This window comes from Poecilia mexicana, unplaced genomic scaffold (genome assembly GCF_051168715.1).
Source record: "Poecilia mexicana isolate PSO_F unplaced genomic scaffold, ASM5116871v1 scaffold_7, whole genome shotgun sequence".
In the NCBI taxonomy this organism is placed as follows: Eukaryota; Metazoa; Chordata; class Actinopteri; order Cyprinodontiformes; family Poeciliidae; genus Poecilia; species Poecilia mexicana.
In genome coordinates, this window is record NW_028263376.1 from 18,528,370 (window position 1) to 18,549,511 (window position 21,142).

Below are 21,142 nucleotides of genomic sequence, written 5' to 3' on the forward strand. Positions count from 1 at the left end.
ATCTCTGTGACATTTCTGTTGATAAAAGCATGAAAGAATGTTTTAGAGGTGTTTACAAAGCTAATCCTTCTGGACTGAGGGATTTTTCTTCTGAACATGCACTGCCATCTATTGGCAGAAAGTGGTTTTACATTTCCATCCTTCAAAGTCTCCCACACTAAATTATGATACCGTTTGTGGTGTGGGTGTTACACTGACCCATATTTATAGAACATTTATCAAAATCAGAGCCACAAAATGTTTCACAAAACAATTCATCTATAAAAAGACCCAGTTTTGCTATAAAAATGGCTTTTTTCAATAAAAGGACCAAGGAGAAATTTGAGGATTTTGTTTTATTTCTACAATTAAATGCTTTTTGACGATCAAAGTAAATTAGACATTCTCTGATAGAGTGTCATTTTGAAACAGATAATGAAGAGATTACAAGATCATCCCCATTTATGCATCAAATAGATGTTCCTAATGATGTGATATTTACAAAACAAAAAAAAAAATACAGCACAGGACGGAGTGTCTGTTGGCTGTTGATGCATTTACATCATGAAAATGACTAGTAAAAAAAAAACAATTTGTGAAAATTAATGGGAAGCAATTGTGGCAAGAATTCAATCAATACATGACAATGACAAAGCCACAAAAACGAATCAAAGCACGTAATATATGAAGACTTGGTTGCTAAAAGATGATGTTGAAAATATTTTGATATTACATAAACAGTTTGGTGTCAGAATAAGGAAGATACAAATCGGGACAGGCTGTCAAATGAAAAAATGCTTAAAGTTGGGATTTAAAAGAGGGCAATGATTCGTCTGACCTGATTTCGTCTGGCAGGTCTTACCAGATCCTTGGGGTCTTGACTTCAAGTGCAGAAAGACCTCTGCCTGAAGATCTTAGCGCACGCCTGCACATACGGCTCAGAGATGACAAAAGAGGGATGCAACAGAGGCCATGAAAGGCCACAAAAGCAATCAGTGTAATGAGATTTAGGATCTGATTCAGGAACAGATGACACGTTTTTTTTTTCTGGTCTTGACAGTGAGTTATGAGCCTTACAGCTAAAACTCAACCAGGATAAAATTCACTTTGTCTTATAAATAAAAACACAGAGAAATAATCGGCATCTATTTCCTGAAAATGCGACTTCAACAGACGGCAAGAGGCAGTTCAGTGCAGCTATTTTATCTTTTTCAGACGAGGTTGGCTAAAACGTGTGCAATGCAAAAGCATTTCTCAAGTCTTTCAGGAGTCGCCTATGTTTCACTTCCTTGATACTCCCAGTAAATCAAAACCATATAACATTCCAGCTGATCTGAACTGACCCATGAAATCTTTTCTCCAGGGTTAATTTATGTGCCAGCAGGTGATGCTGATGTGCTTTTGATTGTCAATAAAAGTTTCATTGAAGAACTGCTTCAAGTGGTACGGAAGAGGATTAGTGCCACTGAAAAAAATAATCTGACTTTAGATTTCTAATTCTAAATCCAACATTAACATATAAAATGATCACATAACTACATCTTCTTTGTTATGGTATTTGTAAACTCCCACTTTATTTATACTAAAAGCCTGTCCTGAATCTCGGCTGGATTTGTTTGATGGTGCATAAACAATTTAAACAATTCTGATTCTGAGAAAAAGGTTTTTCCCCCCCAAAAAATGAAAATTCAAAATTTAAAAATACTTTATTGATTCCAGAGGGAAATAAAATATGCATCCTAACAAAAGAGCAAAGAATAAGAAGCACTGCCAAAAATCAGTCCAGGTACACAGCATCCAAAACAACAAGAAACAGTTGTCAATAAAAAAAAATATATATTTTTGAATGAGTACAGAGCTACTCCAACATGATGCTCACGTCATTGTCCCTAATCCTCTTCTGTACAATGGAGCCTTTAAAATGCACTTTTTATCTGCTATTTTTAATCTATTTTAGAGTAAATCTGAAAGAGAGTGACAATGAAAACTATAAATTGAGTGTAATGCTTTTTCTGATTTGTGCTCTTTTTAAAGAGTGGACAAGACCTTCTCCAAGGCAAGAAGTATTTGGTGAGTACTTCATCGATTTCAATCTAAATACTTTGTGACAGCACTCTGAACAGAAAAAAGGAAACTACATTTTACTAGTTCCTTTAAAAATAAAAAAAACCCAACCCAGTTTGAAAAGGTTGTGTGTCTCTGGAGTGGAGTTCAGTGTCGGTGACTCAGACTGTCCTTGTGATGTACAAATGTGTGGATCTGTCCACCAGCTCCACTGTAAGTAAGACGAATGAGGCTGTGAAAGGTAGAGCGGATCAGTCCATGCTGCTGTTTGTGCAGAGCTGCCAAGGTTAGAGAGAGCCGTGTGTGACACACACAGGCCGACAGGGATGTGAGCATGCACACGTCCCGCCGCCGCGGCAGGAACACAGCGAGGGAACCACTGAGTGGTACTTTACCACAGAAATCATCACACCTTCCCACTGGAATACAGATAGAGGGGGATCGCTCTTGACAGCCAGGCCTGAATTACTCAGTGACTGGCCCAGTTTGCACCGGCTACAGCCTGTCTGTCCGTCAGCTGCAGCTGCCTCAAACCTAATGCCCGCATCGTCTCTAAAGAAGGCAATAGAGATAGAGAGGAAGATCGAAAACTGAATACAAAGCAGCACAGGAGATAAGAGAATGAAGAGGGAGGGAAGGATAAAAGACTGGGTGAGATGACTCGATGAAGAGAGAGGTCTGCTTTACATCAAAGAAGAAAAGTAAGATAATACAAGTCTCTCTTTAAAATTCAGAGAACACTGCAGGATGGATTGGTTGGCACCTTTCCACTGTGTCAATATAACCTTTTACCGTAACGGGAACAGATTCACAGGAGAAGCGGTGACTGCAAAACTTGTTGTTTGTGGCAACGTTTAAACCGCCTGATTACAGAGTCATAATCTTACAACAGAAAAGAATAGAAATGGCCTTTACTGTCGCACAAAAAGGAAATTCAGGTGTAGCAGCAGTAGCAAAAAAGGTCTTGAAGTGTTAAAAATATTAAAATAAGATTAACAAGATAACATAAAAATGACATATACTGTGAACGACCAAGCAAAAACAGCAACAACAAAAAAGTCGGATTTAACAAAAAATCAGAATTGAGCATTAAAAGAATCCAGGATTAGTTGAACATGTTGGCCTACATACTATGTTGCAATTTTCCTATTACCTAAAAAAATGCTGTTTGTGATACACAAAACTCATAATTATTTAAAAAATGTACATATTTTGTTATATTTTTCACCCATGGAGGTCGCCATTTTTTCACCGATGGGTTGATGAGACAGATAATCTGTGAAAAGATCAATCTCATCCACCTCCTCCCTGAGCTACTATTGCCGACTGAAGAAATGCACCACTCCCAACCAAAAACCACCAATCAGAGCCAGGAGGAGGGTCTTAGCGCTGTCAATCAACCTCATGTAGATGCTGTTTAATGTGCTAATTGCGAAGAAGCAACTCACCATTACAGGAAATCTCCACCGTCATCAGTGGCCATGCTAATTAGCATTAGCAATCACAACAGCTTTTGCTAGTTGGTGCATAGAAGAAAACAAGGGGGAGGAGGATATGTAAAAAATCTAAATTTTACAACGTTACATATTGCAGCTGTAAGGCTTAGGAAAGTAGGGTCCTTGTTTCATTGTGAACTGTAATTTCTAATCTAAAGCTCAGCATGCTGCATGTGCTCTCAGCGGGTAATTGTTCTTAATCTGTTCCATGTATTCAGTGTCAGGAATTGTTCAGTTTTCTGGGTCTTATAGCTGATTAAATGTTAAATGACCATCTCCCATCTGGTGGGTCATACACAATAAATAGATGATCCTCCAGCCCTGTTTTCATGCTCTCCAGGGAGGGCTGTAATTGGTTGTAATCCGGTCTTGCTAAGCTCCCTCGATGGGAGGAAATGGGAGAGGAGGGTTAGTGTGGATAATGGCTACACTGAGACGTTCTCGGAGGGGCCTCTCTCCTTCTCTATCTCTGCTCAAATGAACATACATCCAGACACAAAGTGCACTCTGGCCCTTTGTCCCTGAAGCATGATGGATGGATTACTGGAGCTGGTTTCTCCCTGCCTGCTGTTTGAAAGAGCTCTGCTGATGCCGCTGCTGCCATACATGTGCTACTTACCGAAAGCATGGGGCTTAACTTTTGACCAACATTTTGGTGTCTCTTTTGCTGGAAATTAACAATTTAGACAAGACTTAAGAAGTTAGTATCCGTTTTCATGGGTTGGGTTGAAGTCCTAACTCTGATTTTCTCTTATCACTTATCAAGTTAAATACTGCCGTTTTCTGGCCAGACCTATTTTTTTAAGTCAAAAAATGTCCATCTTCTATTTTTAAAGGATTCTTGTTTTTGAATGGACTTCAAATTCAATTCCTCACACCTCTGATTGTGCTAATCGATACTAGAAAGGTGTCACTGTAAACACCTCTGTGTTTATGTTTACTGCCCGGTCTCCAAATATTCCTCTTCCTGCCACGCGTGAAGTTGTGACGGGTGTTGGTTCACTCGTTCACATCGGTCAGCGCGCGTCTAGCTGAGCTGTCTGAAATAGCGACCGTTGTGGGAGAGCACGCTGTCAAGGCCGATGAAGACGAGACTTTCTCTTTGCGAGTCTCCTGCTGTCCGACCAAATATAGCACGGGAGTGACAAGCTCGCCCCTGGTTCTGCTCGTCTCAGTAATCCAAGTGCTGCCGTGTCATCCATCATCCGGGCACCAGTAACAGATGTCTTTAAAAAAACATAAAGCTCAGACGACAGCCGGCTACTGAAGGCGGAGATAAGAGCCAGACGACTACAGCTGGACGTTTGAAATTTATGTTATCGGAATTTTGCAGCTTTTCAGTTTTAAAGTTTTCGTCTTAACCTGCAGAAACTTTTGTTTGTACTGCAGAGATGTTTTGACTTGACTTGAGACAAGGTATCCTCAGGTATTTAGGAGACAGGACCTGTCTCTTTATTGATGGCTCTGTCCTTCAGGATATGTTCTTGGGGACACTATTTTCCTTTTGGAGCCGGTTTATTGACATGAAATATGAAGTGACTGGTATGGTAAGGCAGAGCGCTGAAGGACGTTTCATCTTTTCCACCGCAAACGAGAAAAAAACATATGCCCTGTTTATCTTTATTAAAAGAAATGAGTATGTACTGCACACCAGTACCAGATTGTAACTTCAAGGTCACCAAACAACCAAAAGTGTTTGATAGCGAATATCTGTTTGACAGAAATGTCCCAGGGGGTTTCTTTCCAAAAAAATCTAAAGAGACTGGGAGTGTTAGAATCAGCATCATCTATTAGTCAACAGATATTTGTTGTGAAACATGGCTTCCTGTGGTAGGAGCTGCAGGTTTTGATGAATCCATAAAAAAAAACCTCACCACACTGTTTATATTCCCTTGCACTTAAAGTGAGGCCAGGCCTTTAAAGATAATTTGATTTCGCAAACCTTGCCTCAACAATCAAAACCAATGGGCTCCACTAAGAAGCTGCCAAGCACTCTGAAAATTAAAGTAATTGATGCCTGCAAGGTGGGAGACACCTAGAAGAAGACAGCAAAGTGTTGCAAGGAACCCGTCTGCTCAGGTCCTAATGCTATTAAGAAATCGGAGACTTGTGCTTTGGGAGATTGTGAAGACTTTATGATGAAGTTGCTTGCAGAATTGCAAAGAAGGCAAATAGAAATCCACATGAATCCATGATAGTCTTAGGACAATTTAGTTATTTTTCCACACTATTAGTATTATTTTTTTTATTTTGCCATCATATATATGCAAAAATATTTTACTTTTTTGACAGGTTCTTTAGGAGAAAGCTCTTACAAATATATCCATAACCTTTGAGATGATCTACCTTTGATCACATTGCAACCACATATTTTAGTGTTTAGTCACATAAGATTTTTGATTCCTTAAGAAGACGAAAAATAATCTAAACAAGAAATCTAAACAATCACCTTTTATTGGTTCTGTCATTTATTTAATGACCTCCAATATGACCTGATTGTGTCAATAAACAAATTTTAAAATAACTTTTTACCATAAATATGCTTTGTCGAAATCCTTTACAGTACATCAACCTTCTAGTTTCATTATCTAGCTCACATTCTGCATGATTGTCAAAACAATCACAATCAAAGCCACAGCAGGGCTCAGACAAACTGCAGAGAAACCTTGGTGGGGGTGCAGAGTTCACTTAAGTTTGGATGTGACTGGCACTCCTTTTTTTTTGCCTTGCAAATGTCCTGATTAAACCAGATAATTTGTTTAAGGGTGAGGAGAGGCAGGCTTTAAAGCATTTAAACCCAGCAGGGAAAGCCTTTAACGTCATGCTGCTTGAAAACTTATAATTAGGTTTATTTATTTAATGTAAAACATTTATGTAACACTATTAGTTCATGGCTTGAAAAAGTGTTAATATCTCTTAATGTTTTCCAGTTTGTCATCCTACAACCACAAACATCAACACATTTTTTTTAGAGAATTTACATGACAGACCAAGACTGAGTAGTGTGTATAAATTAAAGGAAAATGATACATGGATGAAAAAAATTCTCTGCAAATTCAAATATTTAGTTAGCTTTACTCAGATACCCCTAAATAAATTCCAGTGTAACCAGCTGGCTGGACAAATCTCTTAATTGGTAAATTGAGTCCATTTATGTGTAAATTAATATCAGTATAAACCCAGCTGTCCTCTGAAGGCCTCAGAGGTTTGTTAGCTGACATTAGCTAACAATCTAATAAGATTTAGGAACATAGCCAACACGTCACTGATAAAGTTTTCTTCTCAAAATGGAAAGAGTGTGACACGAATAATTTGACGAGGTCAAGGAGAATATTAATTAAATTTAAATTATTTAAATTAAATTAAATTTTATTGGTCAGTTTTACTTTTGTTTATTTGGCGGCTTGCTGCTGTTTCTGTAAGCCAGGTGTGGCTATATGGTGTCTATGCAGTAAAGCTAGTTAAAAATGAATAACCAGACTTTGAACCCTCCCGCAGTTTGAGGCGTGAACTTTTTACCGTGTGTGGTTCTGGCGGGGTCGCCGGTTTAGAAAGAGCAAATGTTTATGTATTCAGATGTAAAGCTGTTGAAAACTAAATCTTATAAAACGACATCCTTGGCCTGTTGCACAAAACCCCAATAAACTACATAACATTTGTAGCTAAAATGTGACAAACGATCACAAAACTAAACATTACTTTTGTAAAAGCTCTTTATGTGCATAAGGAGAGGAAGTAAGAAAACTTTTCTGGGGTGATGCTCAGTGCTGTTTCGCAGCATGCCTCCTGTGACTCATTATTGTTTGTCATACCCCAGTCCCCAAACCCTCCTCCACTCCTAAGGCTCACAAGTACTAATTAAATCTCTCCTCATAGCAAACATGCACTTGTTAATTAATTCAACTTTAATTTTTTTCTTGTATATATATATACAATTCCAGTAAATCATTGACACTTGTTTCACATTAAGCACACATCCTGACTCTTTTGTTTGTCTGGCTGTAATCCCTTTGGAATTACGGGATCCAGCGAGCTTTAGCATCATTTGAGCTTCAGTCTCAGAGGATGTTATCTAACACTTTTTTGATTGAGAAAAGCTTCTCAAAAGCTGAAACTGAGAGGTGAGGCGAGGATACAGGAGGTGCATGATGGGAAAACTTTGGGACAGGAGCGATTCTCCAAGGATCCGAGCAGAGGGGAAGGAGCAGGGGCCATTTCACCGGGCTAATGGGATGGGAATCCCTGACAGCGAGGTCAGGCGGAAGGGATTACCTCTGGGTCTCTGCAGAGGACACGGAAACAGGAGGGTGCTGTCAGTTTAAAACCAACTATCCGTGTCCACACGAGCAAAACACAAAGCTCTACAAGACTCTGTCTTTTTGTTTTCTATTTTTATATTATTTTTGTATTTTTTATTTATTTTTTTGTATGATGTGAGTAATCTGTCCCAGAATTGGTATGAGCCCGCCGCACTGATCCATGGCAAAAATCCAGCTAAATTTAATCAGGTTTTAGGCAGGGCATTCTTATTAGATCATGCTTTTTTATCTATAAGCTCAAAGGACTCAATCAACCCATCCAAATTTTGGCCTGCTTTTTAAGAAAATTAAAAAGACAACCCTCTACCTCGTTTTACGAATACAAAATTACTGGAAACTGACACATTGTTAGGCTTGTTTCAATTTTACAGCTTACTTTCTAATCCATGAAGCTTTGGATGACACCAGCAGTATTTGTTTGTTTCCGTACGCAGCAGCTCCTATTAGAGCCCGGCATGAGGGCTGTGCTGTAATCCCTTATTATCTGCTCATGTCTGACACACAAAACGCACACCGCACACACACCGGACCTCGGATCAGGTACCGACTATAAAAGGCCGCCTGAGGAGCAGAATGACAGGAAAAGGTTCGGCATAAAAAGACACAGCTTCTGACATTAGTCGGGGGTCTCATGGGAACTGTGGATGTCAGATTAGTGCAGGAAACGCACATGCTCACAGAGGATTTCATCAGACTCATTATAGTAATTAAAAACCTCCCCACTCAGGGATTCTCATTCTGCACAATGAGCTTTATGGAAGTTGCAATGCTTGTTCAACCTTTGGGAGTTTAATGTTAAACAAAATTGCACTGTTTCACATACTTGCTTTGAAGAAATGTGTAAAAATATTTGTTGGCACTGCAGGAAAAGACGTGTGAAAAGAAGCCTTGACATAAACCATTATAGTAAGTAGCATTAAAAAAAAAAACTTTCACAGTAATTTGTGCCTCTGAGAATCATTTAATAATAAATATTTGCTTAACTTTTTAAAGTCGATCAGTGTTTATAATATTAATCTGCAACTTTCTGTTTTCCTGGGATTTAAAAATGATCCAACGGAGAGCCCATTTTCTTTTAACAAAACAACTCGTATGTCATGACAATAATCCCGTACTAACATAAATTCAGAATGGTTTCAGGCATAAAGCAAGGCAGTTGGTAGGACGAAAAAATGGTCAACAACCCTCTGTATGCCCAAAAGTATGTGAAAAGTTATCGACTCGTTGCACGTGAAACGCAGCCCGCTCCGCCATGACCGATGTAAAAACAACAAACGCGCTCCTGTAATGCCTGTCAAAAAACGCAAATATGGTAGCCTAATATCGCTTTTATTCAGTTGATTTCGCAGTAAAAATTGTCACAGGTTTAATAATGACCGCGCAGCAACCTTCGATGTAATCGAGGATCTCTATACAAGGTAAGAAGACTAACGTTTATGTACTTTATAAGTAAGTATGATTCGAAAGATATCATACTTATCTTTCGAATAAGTGGAAGGTTCTCCACAATGGAACCTTCTCCATTGTGGAGAAGGTTCGAATCTAACCGTTGGTAACCATGGAGACAATGCCGCAACATCATGTAGCCTAGCATGTATGGAAAAAACTGGTTAGCTTCTCGTTTCTGTACGTTTCAAGGACGCTCCATTGTAAGGGAAATACTGTTTACGACATAGTGATATAAATGATGTGGTGTGAATTCAGGCAAAGTCGGTAATTTGATCAACACATCAGGAGGGAGGAGGTATGAGTCGCTTTCTAAGCTAGCTGTGTCGGACTTCTGTAAATCCCGCCGTCTATGAACCCCCCATCCAGGTGTGTTACGTTCACAGACAAATTAGCTGGACTCGAACAAGTAGAAGCGACGAATAAACCGACAAAACAATCCTCACTTTCGGCGTCCGTCATGGCGCCTCGAATGACATTCGGTCAATAAAATTGTGGAGTACTTAGCATTCCAGAACAAGAATCAAACATGGAGGACCAACATTTAGCTTTATACTTTACTAATCTAGAACAAACTTAGAAAATACTATCTACTTAGCAACCCTGAACAACTGGAACATTTTAAAGTCTAGTTTTTCTTTTGCTTTGCTTGTTATTGTGCTTGTGTTGTTTTTCTTCTAATTTATGTAAAGCACTTTGAACTGCCTGGAAGTGCTATATAAATAAAACTTCTCCTTCATCTTCAAAGTGTTATGTAGAAATAATTGTAATAAAAACGTTTTTCACCTGATATGTGATGAAAAATTCGTATATTTTAAGGCTTTTTACAAATACTACCAGTGGTGCCAATAAATGTAACCATGACTGTGTTTTTATAATCATGAATGGTCATGTACATGTGTTTTTTCCAACATGTAGCCCATGTTGGTTGCCCTAGCAACAGCTCCTCCAAGCTCATGAGACAGCATGGGATTGAAGGCTAGCCCCTTTCCCTCAATAATCCCTACTTTCCCTTTCCGAGCAGCTGAAATGGGGGGAGGGTCGCTACAGCAAGTATTATAGGCTCAGTGGGACTGTAGTGGAGCTTCAGGTTTCAAACATGAATGAAGGATGTAGACGCCATGTAGGAAAAGACAACTAACGAGTGCAGATGCGTGTTTAGGAGTGTGTGTGTGTGTGTGTGTGTGAGAGAGAGAGAGAGTGGTGAAGAGGAGAGGGTTGTGAGTGGGAGGATTGAGAGGAAAGGAGGAGAGTAAGGGAGGATGCTGGTTGGAAGTATATTGCAGTCTGAAGAGCTGAGAGTGAGGCCAGCAGGTGAGCGACGGATGAGGAGCGAGTGAGTGAGCGGAGCAGAGCAGCAGAGACAGAGAGGATCACCGAGCTCAGGCAGGAGGAGGGGGAGGCTCAGACGGTGAGTCATCGGTCCAGAGTGCGGGTCGCTGTCCGGACTTCACCGGGAGCGCCTGGCTTTCTGCAGCCACTCTCTCTCTGTGTGAGTAAGTTTGCAGCTCTGCTCTGAGCTGGACGTCAGGCTGTCCCCATGATTCTCCGGACGGTTTTCGTGCTGCTCTCGTTAACCAGCTGGGGTGTGTTATGTAATTTGAAGTGGTGTTTGTGCAGCGAACCGATCTGGGCTCTTGTGGTGCAGCTCACATTTATGAAGAGGGAGTTTGAAGTTGAGATTTTTAACTCTCGTTTTGATCTTAATCTTTCTAACAATTTGTTTTCTCCAGTTTGTCTCATTTTATGAGTGCAAGTTTGCACCAATATTTCCTTCACAACATATTCTTTAAATTGACTTCCAGTCATAAATGTACCCCTAATGTGTGCATGCAGACATTAGTGTCTCTGTGTTCTTCATCGATCTGCGGAGGATCAGTGAGAATGAAGAGTTCAGGGCGGCTGATGCCCGGTGGTATTGACCTCCCGCCGGGAGAGCTGCTCGGGAAGATGTGGTTTCTTGTTATCTTGAGAACCGGATCATGTTCAGAATTGTTCCCATTTCATTTGGATGCTTTCTTGATTGCACAGTCGCTCGTTGTGTAATAGCTTTGAGGCAGCGCTGGATGTTAATGATTCATGCTCTGTTTTCTTCACCTACATTTGAATCTGAGTGCACTCAACAAATGTGAGCCCAGATTTAAATCAGTGTTTGTCTTTTCCACAGCCTCTGCAGCAGCTCCAAGCATTCCCTCTGCCGTACCGTCATTGTATTCTTGAAGAATTAATCGCTTTTGGCTCAAAAGCGTTCATTTCTCAAGAGGTTGTGCTTTGAATATTACTTTTTCTGGAGTGTACAACACCTTCTACATGCAGGAAAAAATTATATATTTTCACTGCCGGGGCTTCAGCTTTCTTTCATCATCAAAGACAGCAATATTTAGATTCAGTTTCTATTATTAATGCATCAGGATAATTTCAGGTCGTCTTTCATGCTTTTTTAAACTGACTTAATTCATTAAACAAACTTCAGCAGAAAGTGGCCCCCTGTCAGTGCACATTCATCAAAGTTGTTGTGGAGAAAAAGCCAACCTGGTTAAGTTTAGAACAAAGGATGCGTGAAAACGGCTATGCCATCAGCAATTTGCAACTTGACTGAATTAGAGAAGAGAGAAAACTTTTGAATAAATGTGAGGCTTTTCATGTTGTGTCCCCTGGTAGATGAAGTATTTTTATTTGCAGCTCTTTAAACTAAAAGAAAGGTGGGAAAAAACACCCAGAAATGTTTAGTCTTTTAATTTTGTATAAGCAAAAACAATGCTTGAGTAACACAAATACATATTGTTAATTAGTCACAAAGGTAAAAGACAAAAATTTAAATTAGAATTCTGTGGAGGATTTCTGAAATAACATTTTTATTCAGTCTTTGTTGTGCTTGGATTTTAGCTGATGATAATTTCTCTTTAGAAAACATTTGTAATAAAAATATCCTTTGGTCATCTACGCCTTGAACAGTTTTTAAATATGTAGGTTAGGAGCAGAGGCAATGTGACTCCACATTGTGGGAGAGCAGTTGGTGTTGCTGTTTTATTTTAAAACAAGGACAACTGGCTCTAGCATATGACATTGCTGATTAGTGCGCTTAGCACTGTGTGTCTGGTTAGAGTGGTTAGTGTGGCTGGCACGGAAAAAAATACTATTTCGTATCCTCCTTGCATTTCAATGACAGTGGGAGATATGCTGCCTTGGATAAATGGAGCTACAGCATTGACTTACTAATCATTTGCACCAACTACTTCAAGCTGCAACAGTTTTTTTTTCTTTTCTTTTTTTTTACTTTTGCTTCTTTCATCCACCAAACTTCACAACTGCAGCAAAGAACAACATTACATAATCTCTCCCAACATTGTGCAAATACTCTGTTTGTGCTGAGGAAGTTTCACTCACTTTGGGATTCTCAAAAATAAGAGTGAAACTGGAGGCGTGACCTACTTTTTGATTAATTTAGCAAATAATTATCTGAGTTCTTGAAACTGAATTTGCTGTTGCTCAGTTGATGATATATAAAATACAACAAGAGAGTTATGTCACAGCAAAATTATTGAACCGCGTTTTGACACAGCTATACACTGTGAATTGATCCCAACTATTTAAATCAGGAGTTCATCAAAACACACATACCAAAATTTTATGTTTCACCAAAACTGCTTCAGTTCCTCACATATTGACCCATATAACTATATTTGATATGTCAACATACATCGACAAGATAGGAAAAAGAAAGGCAGTACCATAACCCTATGTTTAAGACTTACGATATCTAATTCAAGCATGTGCTGTTAAGATGCAAAAGGATAAAATAAAGCAACTTTGCAGTATTTGATTCTGCCTTTATATTTTCTGTTGAAAGCCTCATTCTGTTGCAAACTCAAACTGCAGACACATCTCCACATGTTTTACTATATATGACATTATTTTCTAAACCTCATTAATACTGAAAATAGCTATGTTTGGGTCTTCCTCACTGAGTATCAGTCAAATCAAGTCATTTCAGCAACAAAGCAGTTATAATAATGTCAGAAAGTCACCAAAACAAGCAGTAAGCATCACATTTCCTCAAATGCCGCTATCTAAATAATCAATACACACCAAATGTGTTGATCAGTGTTTGATTTTCTACTTATGTGACTTTCAGAATCGTTTAAAGACGGTTACAAAGTCAGTCTTCTATCACCTGAATAACATTTCCAGGATTAAAGAACTAATATCCCAGCAAGATCTAGAAAAACTCATATAAAACATGTGTTTATCTTTAGCGTGTTGATTTTTGATTCTACATGCTTGGTTCTGGTTCTGGATCTGCAGAGCAGTCTCTACAGCAACTTGGTGGTGCTTAGCTTGGTGCTGTCACTGATCAGAAAAAGAACAGACATTTACATTTACGACAGGACGGTTATCCATCAGGGTTAATCCAATAAAAAAATTGCCTAGTTCCAGCCACCAGACTGTTTCTTATAGTATATCTTGTTAAAAATAAATAAAAATGTTCAAAAATAAAACATTCAAAATACATCAGATCAACATAAAAAGATTTAGATAGCCGTGGTCCGTAAATGAATGATTCGGGATCTACACTGACATGAAATGAATAGTTTCCGGCTTTTATTACAAATTCAATTCCAATTTTCAGTTTGTCTAAATTAAAGAAGAAAGCCTCCAGCCAGAGCAGTGTTTCAAACACAAGTGCCTGTTCTGGTAACCTTCCCCATGACATTACCTTTCGCTGTTCGATCTCAGACTAAGTGACCTTTTCTGACCAAATCTTTTTCTTGCATCTGTCTGATTATAGGAAACAAGATGGGGCTGACCCCCGAATTTCTGCACCAATAGAGCCCCAGCTGTTGCAGCCTGATCTGACACACAGCACCTCACCTCTCCACAAGGTAGGGAGGGGGAACCCAAGGGCATTAAGTCTGAACTGTGACCCCCTGACCTTATCTGTGTGACCCCCTCTGTCTGTGGTCCTTTGTTATTATCAGTCTCTTCACATTCTGTCTCGTGTTCTTTTGTCTGATGTGCTTTTTAGTCCTGCCTCCTTTCGTATAACTTGTGTAATTAAAGCACACAAAGCTCTGTGGCTGCAATTATTATGTTTGACTGACTCAATTAATAAAGGCCTATTTTTAGCAGGACATAGTCAGCCTCATGCTGACAAATTTTCACTCCAAGCTGAACAAGCATGATTCCATCAAAGCCCACAAGTCGCAGCCCATAACAGGACTTGTCTTTTTTTCATTTCAAAAGACATTGTCACCCATAACATCATCAGTCATGTGCAACTAAAATAGATCGCAGCTGAGGCGGATTCAGTTTAGAGTTTAGCTGATTGTCAGTCCTAAAAATATATCGCAGGGCCGGATGTATTTGTTGGCACCGCTTGTAATGATGGATAGAAGCCTAAAAATTGATTTGGCTTTCATTTCAGGATATTTCATAAAAATACAACCTTTAATTTAGGCATATTTAGTTAAATGCTAATTAAAAAGTAGAAATTGCCACGTGATCAGTATCATTAGATAATACGTCTGATAGGATATTCAGTCATTTCAGTGAACTTTGACCCAGAACCACATGGCATTCTGGGGGATGTAAGCAGAGGAATGACTTTAACCACTCAACCTATTCACGCTCGGCTAGCTAAGCAAGCTTGGTGACATCAACTCACTCTCTCGCTCTTTGGTTACCTAGCAACTCATTCTCTTTGGTTACCTAGCAACGACCTGTTGAGTAACACGTTTTCATGCCTCATGACTGCTTTCTGGAGTAGTGAAAACTGTGGACAAAATATGATAGGTTTTGTTTTCAGTAATTCAGTTAATTAAAACAAAAAAAACCCAATAAATAGTTATTATAGTGACACGTTTTTCAGCCATATTGTCCAGCCCTTCATTGAAACTGTCAAGGACAAAGCAGACTTTATTCCTTGAGCTGTTAAGACTATAATCTCTACTTTAGTGTCTTTATATTTCATCTCAGACATATAATTTTGACTTTTTGAATAAATTAGATGTGGAAAGAAATACCTGCCAGGGGTATTTTGTGAAAATAAAAATTAGATGGAGCTACACTGTGGTGGTGATCGTAAGCGGATAACATCTCAGTTATGTCAGATTGGTTTTCTAAAGGATTTTCACACTATCCAACATTTCTCACAACCTGACTTAATCTGTGCGTAGCAGGGGGAGTGGGGAGAAAAAAGTTTTAGGAATGGGAGGAATTTGAAACTGGGTTGTTGAACAGTCACTCTTGATCCCTGCAGCACTCTGAAGGTATCTCACACCTGCTAGTCTCGTTATGCAACTAGGAAGGATATTTAAAACCTCTTCTTTTTGCAGGTTTTTGATAGCAAAACAGTAGAGAATGTGGTTTAAATTCATTTATTTTATTTATAAATTATTTCAGTTTTTTTTTTTAGAAAATTAAAGGAAATCATAGGACTGTGGAATACACATAAATTTAATAGGGCAAGACTCAGAGGGATTGTATCAGTTTAATCAGAGCCCTGCAAAAAAACCCCCCAAAAAAAAACAGGTCAATCTGCAATTCACCCCACCAGGTCTTACATAGTTGAACTAGTGTTATACTTTGTTTCATGAAGACAAACAAAGCCATCTGCATTCTTTAAAAGTTTTTTTTTCATGTCAAAAGCTTTGAATGTCATGAAAATAATTAGCTGTTTTACATAAACCTCAGTCGTTAACCTCTGCTTTGCTTTTCGAGGAAGTTTCATGATTCAACCCTCCTTCATTCAACCGTCTATGTCAGATATTATTTAAGCAAATTGCAGTAGTTCCACCAAATATATTTTGCTTCAAAGAAAACTATTTCAGCTGGATCTGCTTCAGGAAGAGTCCTAATGATCTCTGTGAGGCTGCAGAGAGTTGCAGCTGAGACATCAGGAGGGTGGAGGTGGCGTTGTGCGTGTAATCTGTGCGTTGTCATAATGACGATCCTATTAGCTCTCATAATGAAAGGTTTCAGCTCTCACACCTGCTGTCTATGCTGGTCCGACTCCCCAGAGATCCTCCCCCACTTCCTCCTCTGTGTCCATCACTGCAAAATGACACAGCTGCTGCCGTCTCCTCACTGTTCAGCATGTTTATACATACAGTGCCTTGCAAAAGTTTTCAGACCCTCACGTTTTGTCGTTTTGTCATATTTATTTATTTATTTATTTATTTATTTATTTATTTATGTCAAACAGGTTTCTTTAAAATAAAGACAACAAGTAGCCAACAGGACAAGAGAAACCTGGCGTACATAACCAAGAACAAAAATAGTTTACTCATCACTACTTTTCTGTTTAAAAAGGAGTAGGAAGAAGTTATTTATTTATCTCAATTTCATGAAATATTTAACTTACTGACTCAATAATTATCATAAGTTTGTATATTAAAAACATGATTTGGTTTTAATTTGCCAGTTTTATTTACTGTGCTGAAGAACCTATAAATAAGCTATATTACATAAAACAGAATAAATACAAACTGACCTATAATAATAATAATAATGACAATTGTGAATAGCAACCGGACATAAGTACTATTGCTGTAGTGATACAATAATCTCACGATACAATATGATACACGATATTCTGCTCATGATACGATATATATTGCAATATTCAGCAAACGATACAATTCAATGCACTTTTGCATTGAAAGATGCAAAAGATTTCAGAGGGACAGAATGATTTTGGTGACATTTTGTGGCTGTCATAGAGTTGGATTGAATTAATTTAACTGAAAACTGTTTAAAAGCACCAACTACACAATACCTGGCTCTGGTTGGACATGGACACAGACTTAAAGTCGACAGCTGGACAAAATGAATCAAAGAAGTGGTGAGAAAACATGTTTCTTTTAATTGAAACAGTACAAACTGTAGCTTACATGCATTTGTAAAGTAAATAAAGTGCACCAAGTAGCCTGCTCTGAATAGTTTACCTTTTTCACCTTGACACTTAACATCTGAAGGAATCACTCTAAGCCTGATGACCTAATCACTCTCCTGGCGAAGCAGGCAGTGAGTGAGCAAGGTGACAGTTGGATGTTACGATACTTACGGATGAATATAAATTTTTTCTAAGAAAGAAAATATCGATATCGCAAAATCAATATTATTACACAGCCCTAATAATTAAAAACTCCTTGCCAATGTGCACCATAAAATATACGTCATAATCTTAAGTTCTCTAACAAACAAAATAAAATAAAATAACCTAATGAAGATAATATTGATAGTAAGATAACAATATACATCAAATTATGATAATTATGATAATACATATTATAATTACAGTGAGATATATATATATATATATATATATATATATATATATATATATATATATACTGTTTTTATTTTATTTATTTTTTTATTCTTTTCAAAATTTCATACCAAAAATTGTGGCATGCTGATTTATGCTACCATTTTTACTCTGATGCCCCTAAATAAAATCCAGTGTGACCAACTGACTCTGGAGTCACTAAGTCAGTATAAACGTCCCGCTGTGTGTAATTTAATTTCAGTGAGCTGTAATCCATCTGTTCTGAGAAGGCTTAGAGATTTGTCAGAGAACATTAGTGACCAATCAGCAGCATGAGGACCAAGGAACAAACCAGACAGGTAAAGATAAACGTGTTGCAAAGGGTTGCTAGGTTACAGAATAATGTCATAAACCCCAGACGGGAACTGAAACAGTAACTTTGGAGGAGCTGCAGAGATCAACAGCTCAAGACAGATCATTTTTGAAAAGACAGCTTTCATCATGCAATCTGGCCTTCCTGGAAAAGTATAAAGAAGTATAAAAATATATAATTTGCAAGCAGACAGCAAATGTGTGGAGGAAAATTAACACAGCACATCAACCTGAATGCAGCATTCACCATGAAGCACATTAGTTAATTTAAAACAGGGACAATATGCAAAAAACATTAATAAAAGATGTAAAGTTAGTTTCTATCTGTAGCTCCTGACTATGAGTTAATAAAACAGTTTTAAGCAGTCATAAAAGTTCAGTGAAAGCTCCCATATACCATATATACAATCACAGTACTGTCATAAAGTTACAGGAATGTAAACAGTACTATGCCAAACATCTGCTCTGGAAGATTTCTAATAACACTTTCTTGACATTACAAGGAGAGTCGTTCAGGTCAGGGGAGAGTTTAAGACTTCCTGGGACTTTGTTCCATTCTCTAACGCCTTTGAATGAGAAAACTGTCTGCAAATGCAGAGCTTCATTTGGGTTTTCTGCAGTCATTACTGTTGGTGGGGCTCCTGGTTGTGAGCTCAGAGCAGAACTGGAAAAAGTTTTTCAATGCTGAAGCAGCGGTGTTACTCATAATTTTAAAATAAGACGCACTTTAGAAGAACGCATATTCATTAAACACAGAAAACCTACTAGAGGCTGTGGTGGAAGTTCACTTTTTGACCCTGACCGAGTATGTGGAAATATTACAGGGTATCTATACTAGATTCTCACCAGTTTAGTCATTTGTTGCCACATTTTCTTTTTCTGTGTTGTTAAATCTTGCTATCCTTTTGTTGGTTGTCAGTTACAACCGTTTATGACAGCAGAGACGTTGGACTCCACCTCCAGCTGTCACTCAGGATGCACACAGTGTTTAACGAGAGGGGGATGACTTGATTCTGATTTCATCCTGTAACTCTCCAAAGGGTTAAAGACTAGAGAAGACGCCTCTAACTTCACACCGAGGATCGTTTATCTAGATTTCGGGCTTTGCACTGCAAGCCGGCTGATGACAAGGCGCGTATCTGCCTGAGGATCTTGCCTCTGGGCTTTAGTCATCAGGGATGTAGCTTTAGTTCAGGATGCAGTTACCTGTCTGAGTTTGCAGAGAAGCTCAGTAGTCGTGACAAGTTGAAATCCGACATCCTAAAATAAACGACAGTGAAGTGTTTCGAAGCTGCAGGATTTTAGTTTTCAGTGAGGCGAACAGAAACGATGGCGGAAAACCTTCGCAGTCGCCAGCATCATCCGATGGTGACAAAGACACACTGGAGGAAACCCAGCAGTGTAAGTGATTTTATTTTGAAAACACTGCAAATCCTCAACAGAAGTTAAACGGAACAGAATGAAAATTAAGTCCAAAGCCACTCACTTTATGCTAAATATTTTTTTTAAAAATTGTTTTTGTGTGAAAAGTGTTAAAGTTTTCTAACGTTTTAATGAAAAGCCAGGAATCGTGCAACAGCTCTGAGCTTTTCTGCTCCTAATCTCTGGTTACAGCCAGAATTGTTTACTTTCAGGGTTTGTGGCAGACTTTTGTTTGCACATGGTGGAGGACTTTACTCAAACTCACACAAAGCTAAGACATGATTGCTCTGTACACAGAGTATTTGTGTCGGGCTTTGCAGGTTGTAGCGTTCAGCCATCTCTTAACTACACCGGGTCGGATTGGTGCTGCTCATTCTCAGCTGTTTCAGGAATGTTTTGCATGTAAAAACACAATGATACTACAAGGCAGGGAGAGTTGTTCAGATGGTTTGCATGGAGCATGTGTAGGGTGAGGCAATTACAGGTAGAAAAAAAAGAGCATTTTTTGCAAAAAAGTAAAATGTTTGGACAGATGTGAAAAACAATTATAGCTATAAATACTAATCAGGTGATTTCAGAAGGCAGTAAAACTACAATTTTGTTTTTGTACCACACTTTTTTTGTATACATCACTTTGTATTGGTCTGTCATACATAATCCTGAAAGAAACACTACTTGAGATTTAAAGCAATTGGATGAACTGGATTTTATTCTAGGGTGTCAGAATAAAATCCTCAGAGGTTTATTTGCTAAAAGATTTTTGGAAAACCAATATAATTTTTCTTCCTTCTTTTTTGCAGTTATGTGCTTTCTGTTGATTTTTCACATAAAATCCCAACATGTTGAATTTTGTTGTTGTTTGGATAGTAACAATATTTTTACAAGGTACTGCATTCACCTAATACTTAAACCTTAAAATAGTCTGTTGCAGAAAACTAAAAGGTATTAATACCGTCTGCCTATTTGCTAAAATACACAGATTTGACCAATTCCTTGTATTCAGAAGTTTATTTGCTAAAAATGTTTTGAAAACAATTATTTTCTTCCTTCTTTTTTCTTTTTAGTTGTGCTTCCTGTTGATTTGTCACGTAAAATCCCGAAATTAAGAATTTTGTTGTAGTTTGTTGCAGAAAACTGAAAGGATTACTACCTGTATTTGCTAAAATACTGCAGAACTGATGTTAGGTCCTACATGATTACCAAATAAAAAGCCATGCTCTCAAGAATCAGTTAAGCTTCTTTTAAAGTAAACTTTGACGCCTGTCAGATTAACTCAGACTTGTCATCTCCTCTCCTCAGACCACAGATTTATTTGAAATGATTGAAAAGATGCAGGTAAGATGATGCACAGATCTGTGCATTTCCGTCTCGCCTCACTAAGCTGAAAACACTAACCAGCCGGTCTGTCTTTTTCTAATTCTGCTGCATCTCTTCTTGGCGATGACACTCCTTATCTTTTTCTGTTTTTATTTTGTTACTGAATTGAATCTTGAGTCTTGCTGGTTTCACACCAGCTGCTTTTCCTCAGCGTCTCCACCAACGTTCTGGTTGAGACATTGGCTGACAGAGATGTAAGCTTATTATCTCACTTCAAACACTGTCTCCTGGTTTTCTGAAGCTTTTGGAAGGATGTTTTAATAAGTCATGAAATCCCACACACAAGAGGCTAAACAGTTCTATGATGGAGCTTATCAAAAGGCGCAGCATTTCTGTGTGTTTGCAGTTTATGCTCCAGTGATGGCGTATTCACATTAGTCATCATTTTCAAAAATATC

At 38.3% G+C, this 21,142-nt stretch overlaps 1 protein-coding gene across 9 annotated transcripts in view; it reads left to right on the forward strand.

Annotated features, from left to right (window-relative positions):
- The window catches only part of rap1gapa (RAP1 GTPase activating protein a), a 57,771-nt gene that overhangs the window by 16,114 nt on the left and 20,515 nt on the right, over nt 1-21,142 (forward strand). For 8 of the 9 annotated variants that reach the window (XM_015009924.2, XM_015009923.2, XM_015009932.2 and 5 more), the window contains exons 2-4: nt 2,014-2,049; nt 14,094-14,187; nt 20,667-20,702. In XM_015009924.2, the coding sequence (XP_014865410.1) occupies nt 2,014-2,049; nt 14,094-14,187; nt 20,667-20,702 (166 nt within the window). Of the gene's footprint in view, nt 1-2,013; nt 2,050-14,093; nt 14,188-17,759; nt 19,347-20,666; nt 20,703-21,142 lie in introns of those variants that run through there. The other variant, XM_088007189.1, reaches the window with a different exon arrangement.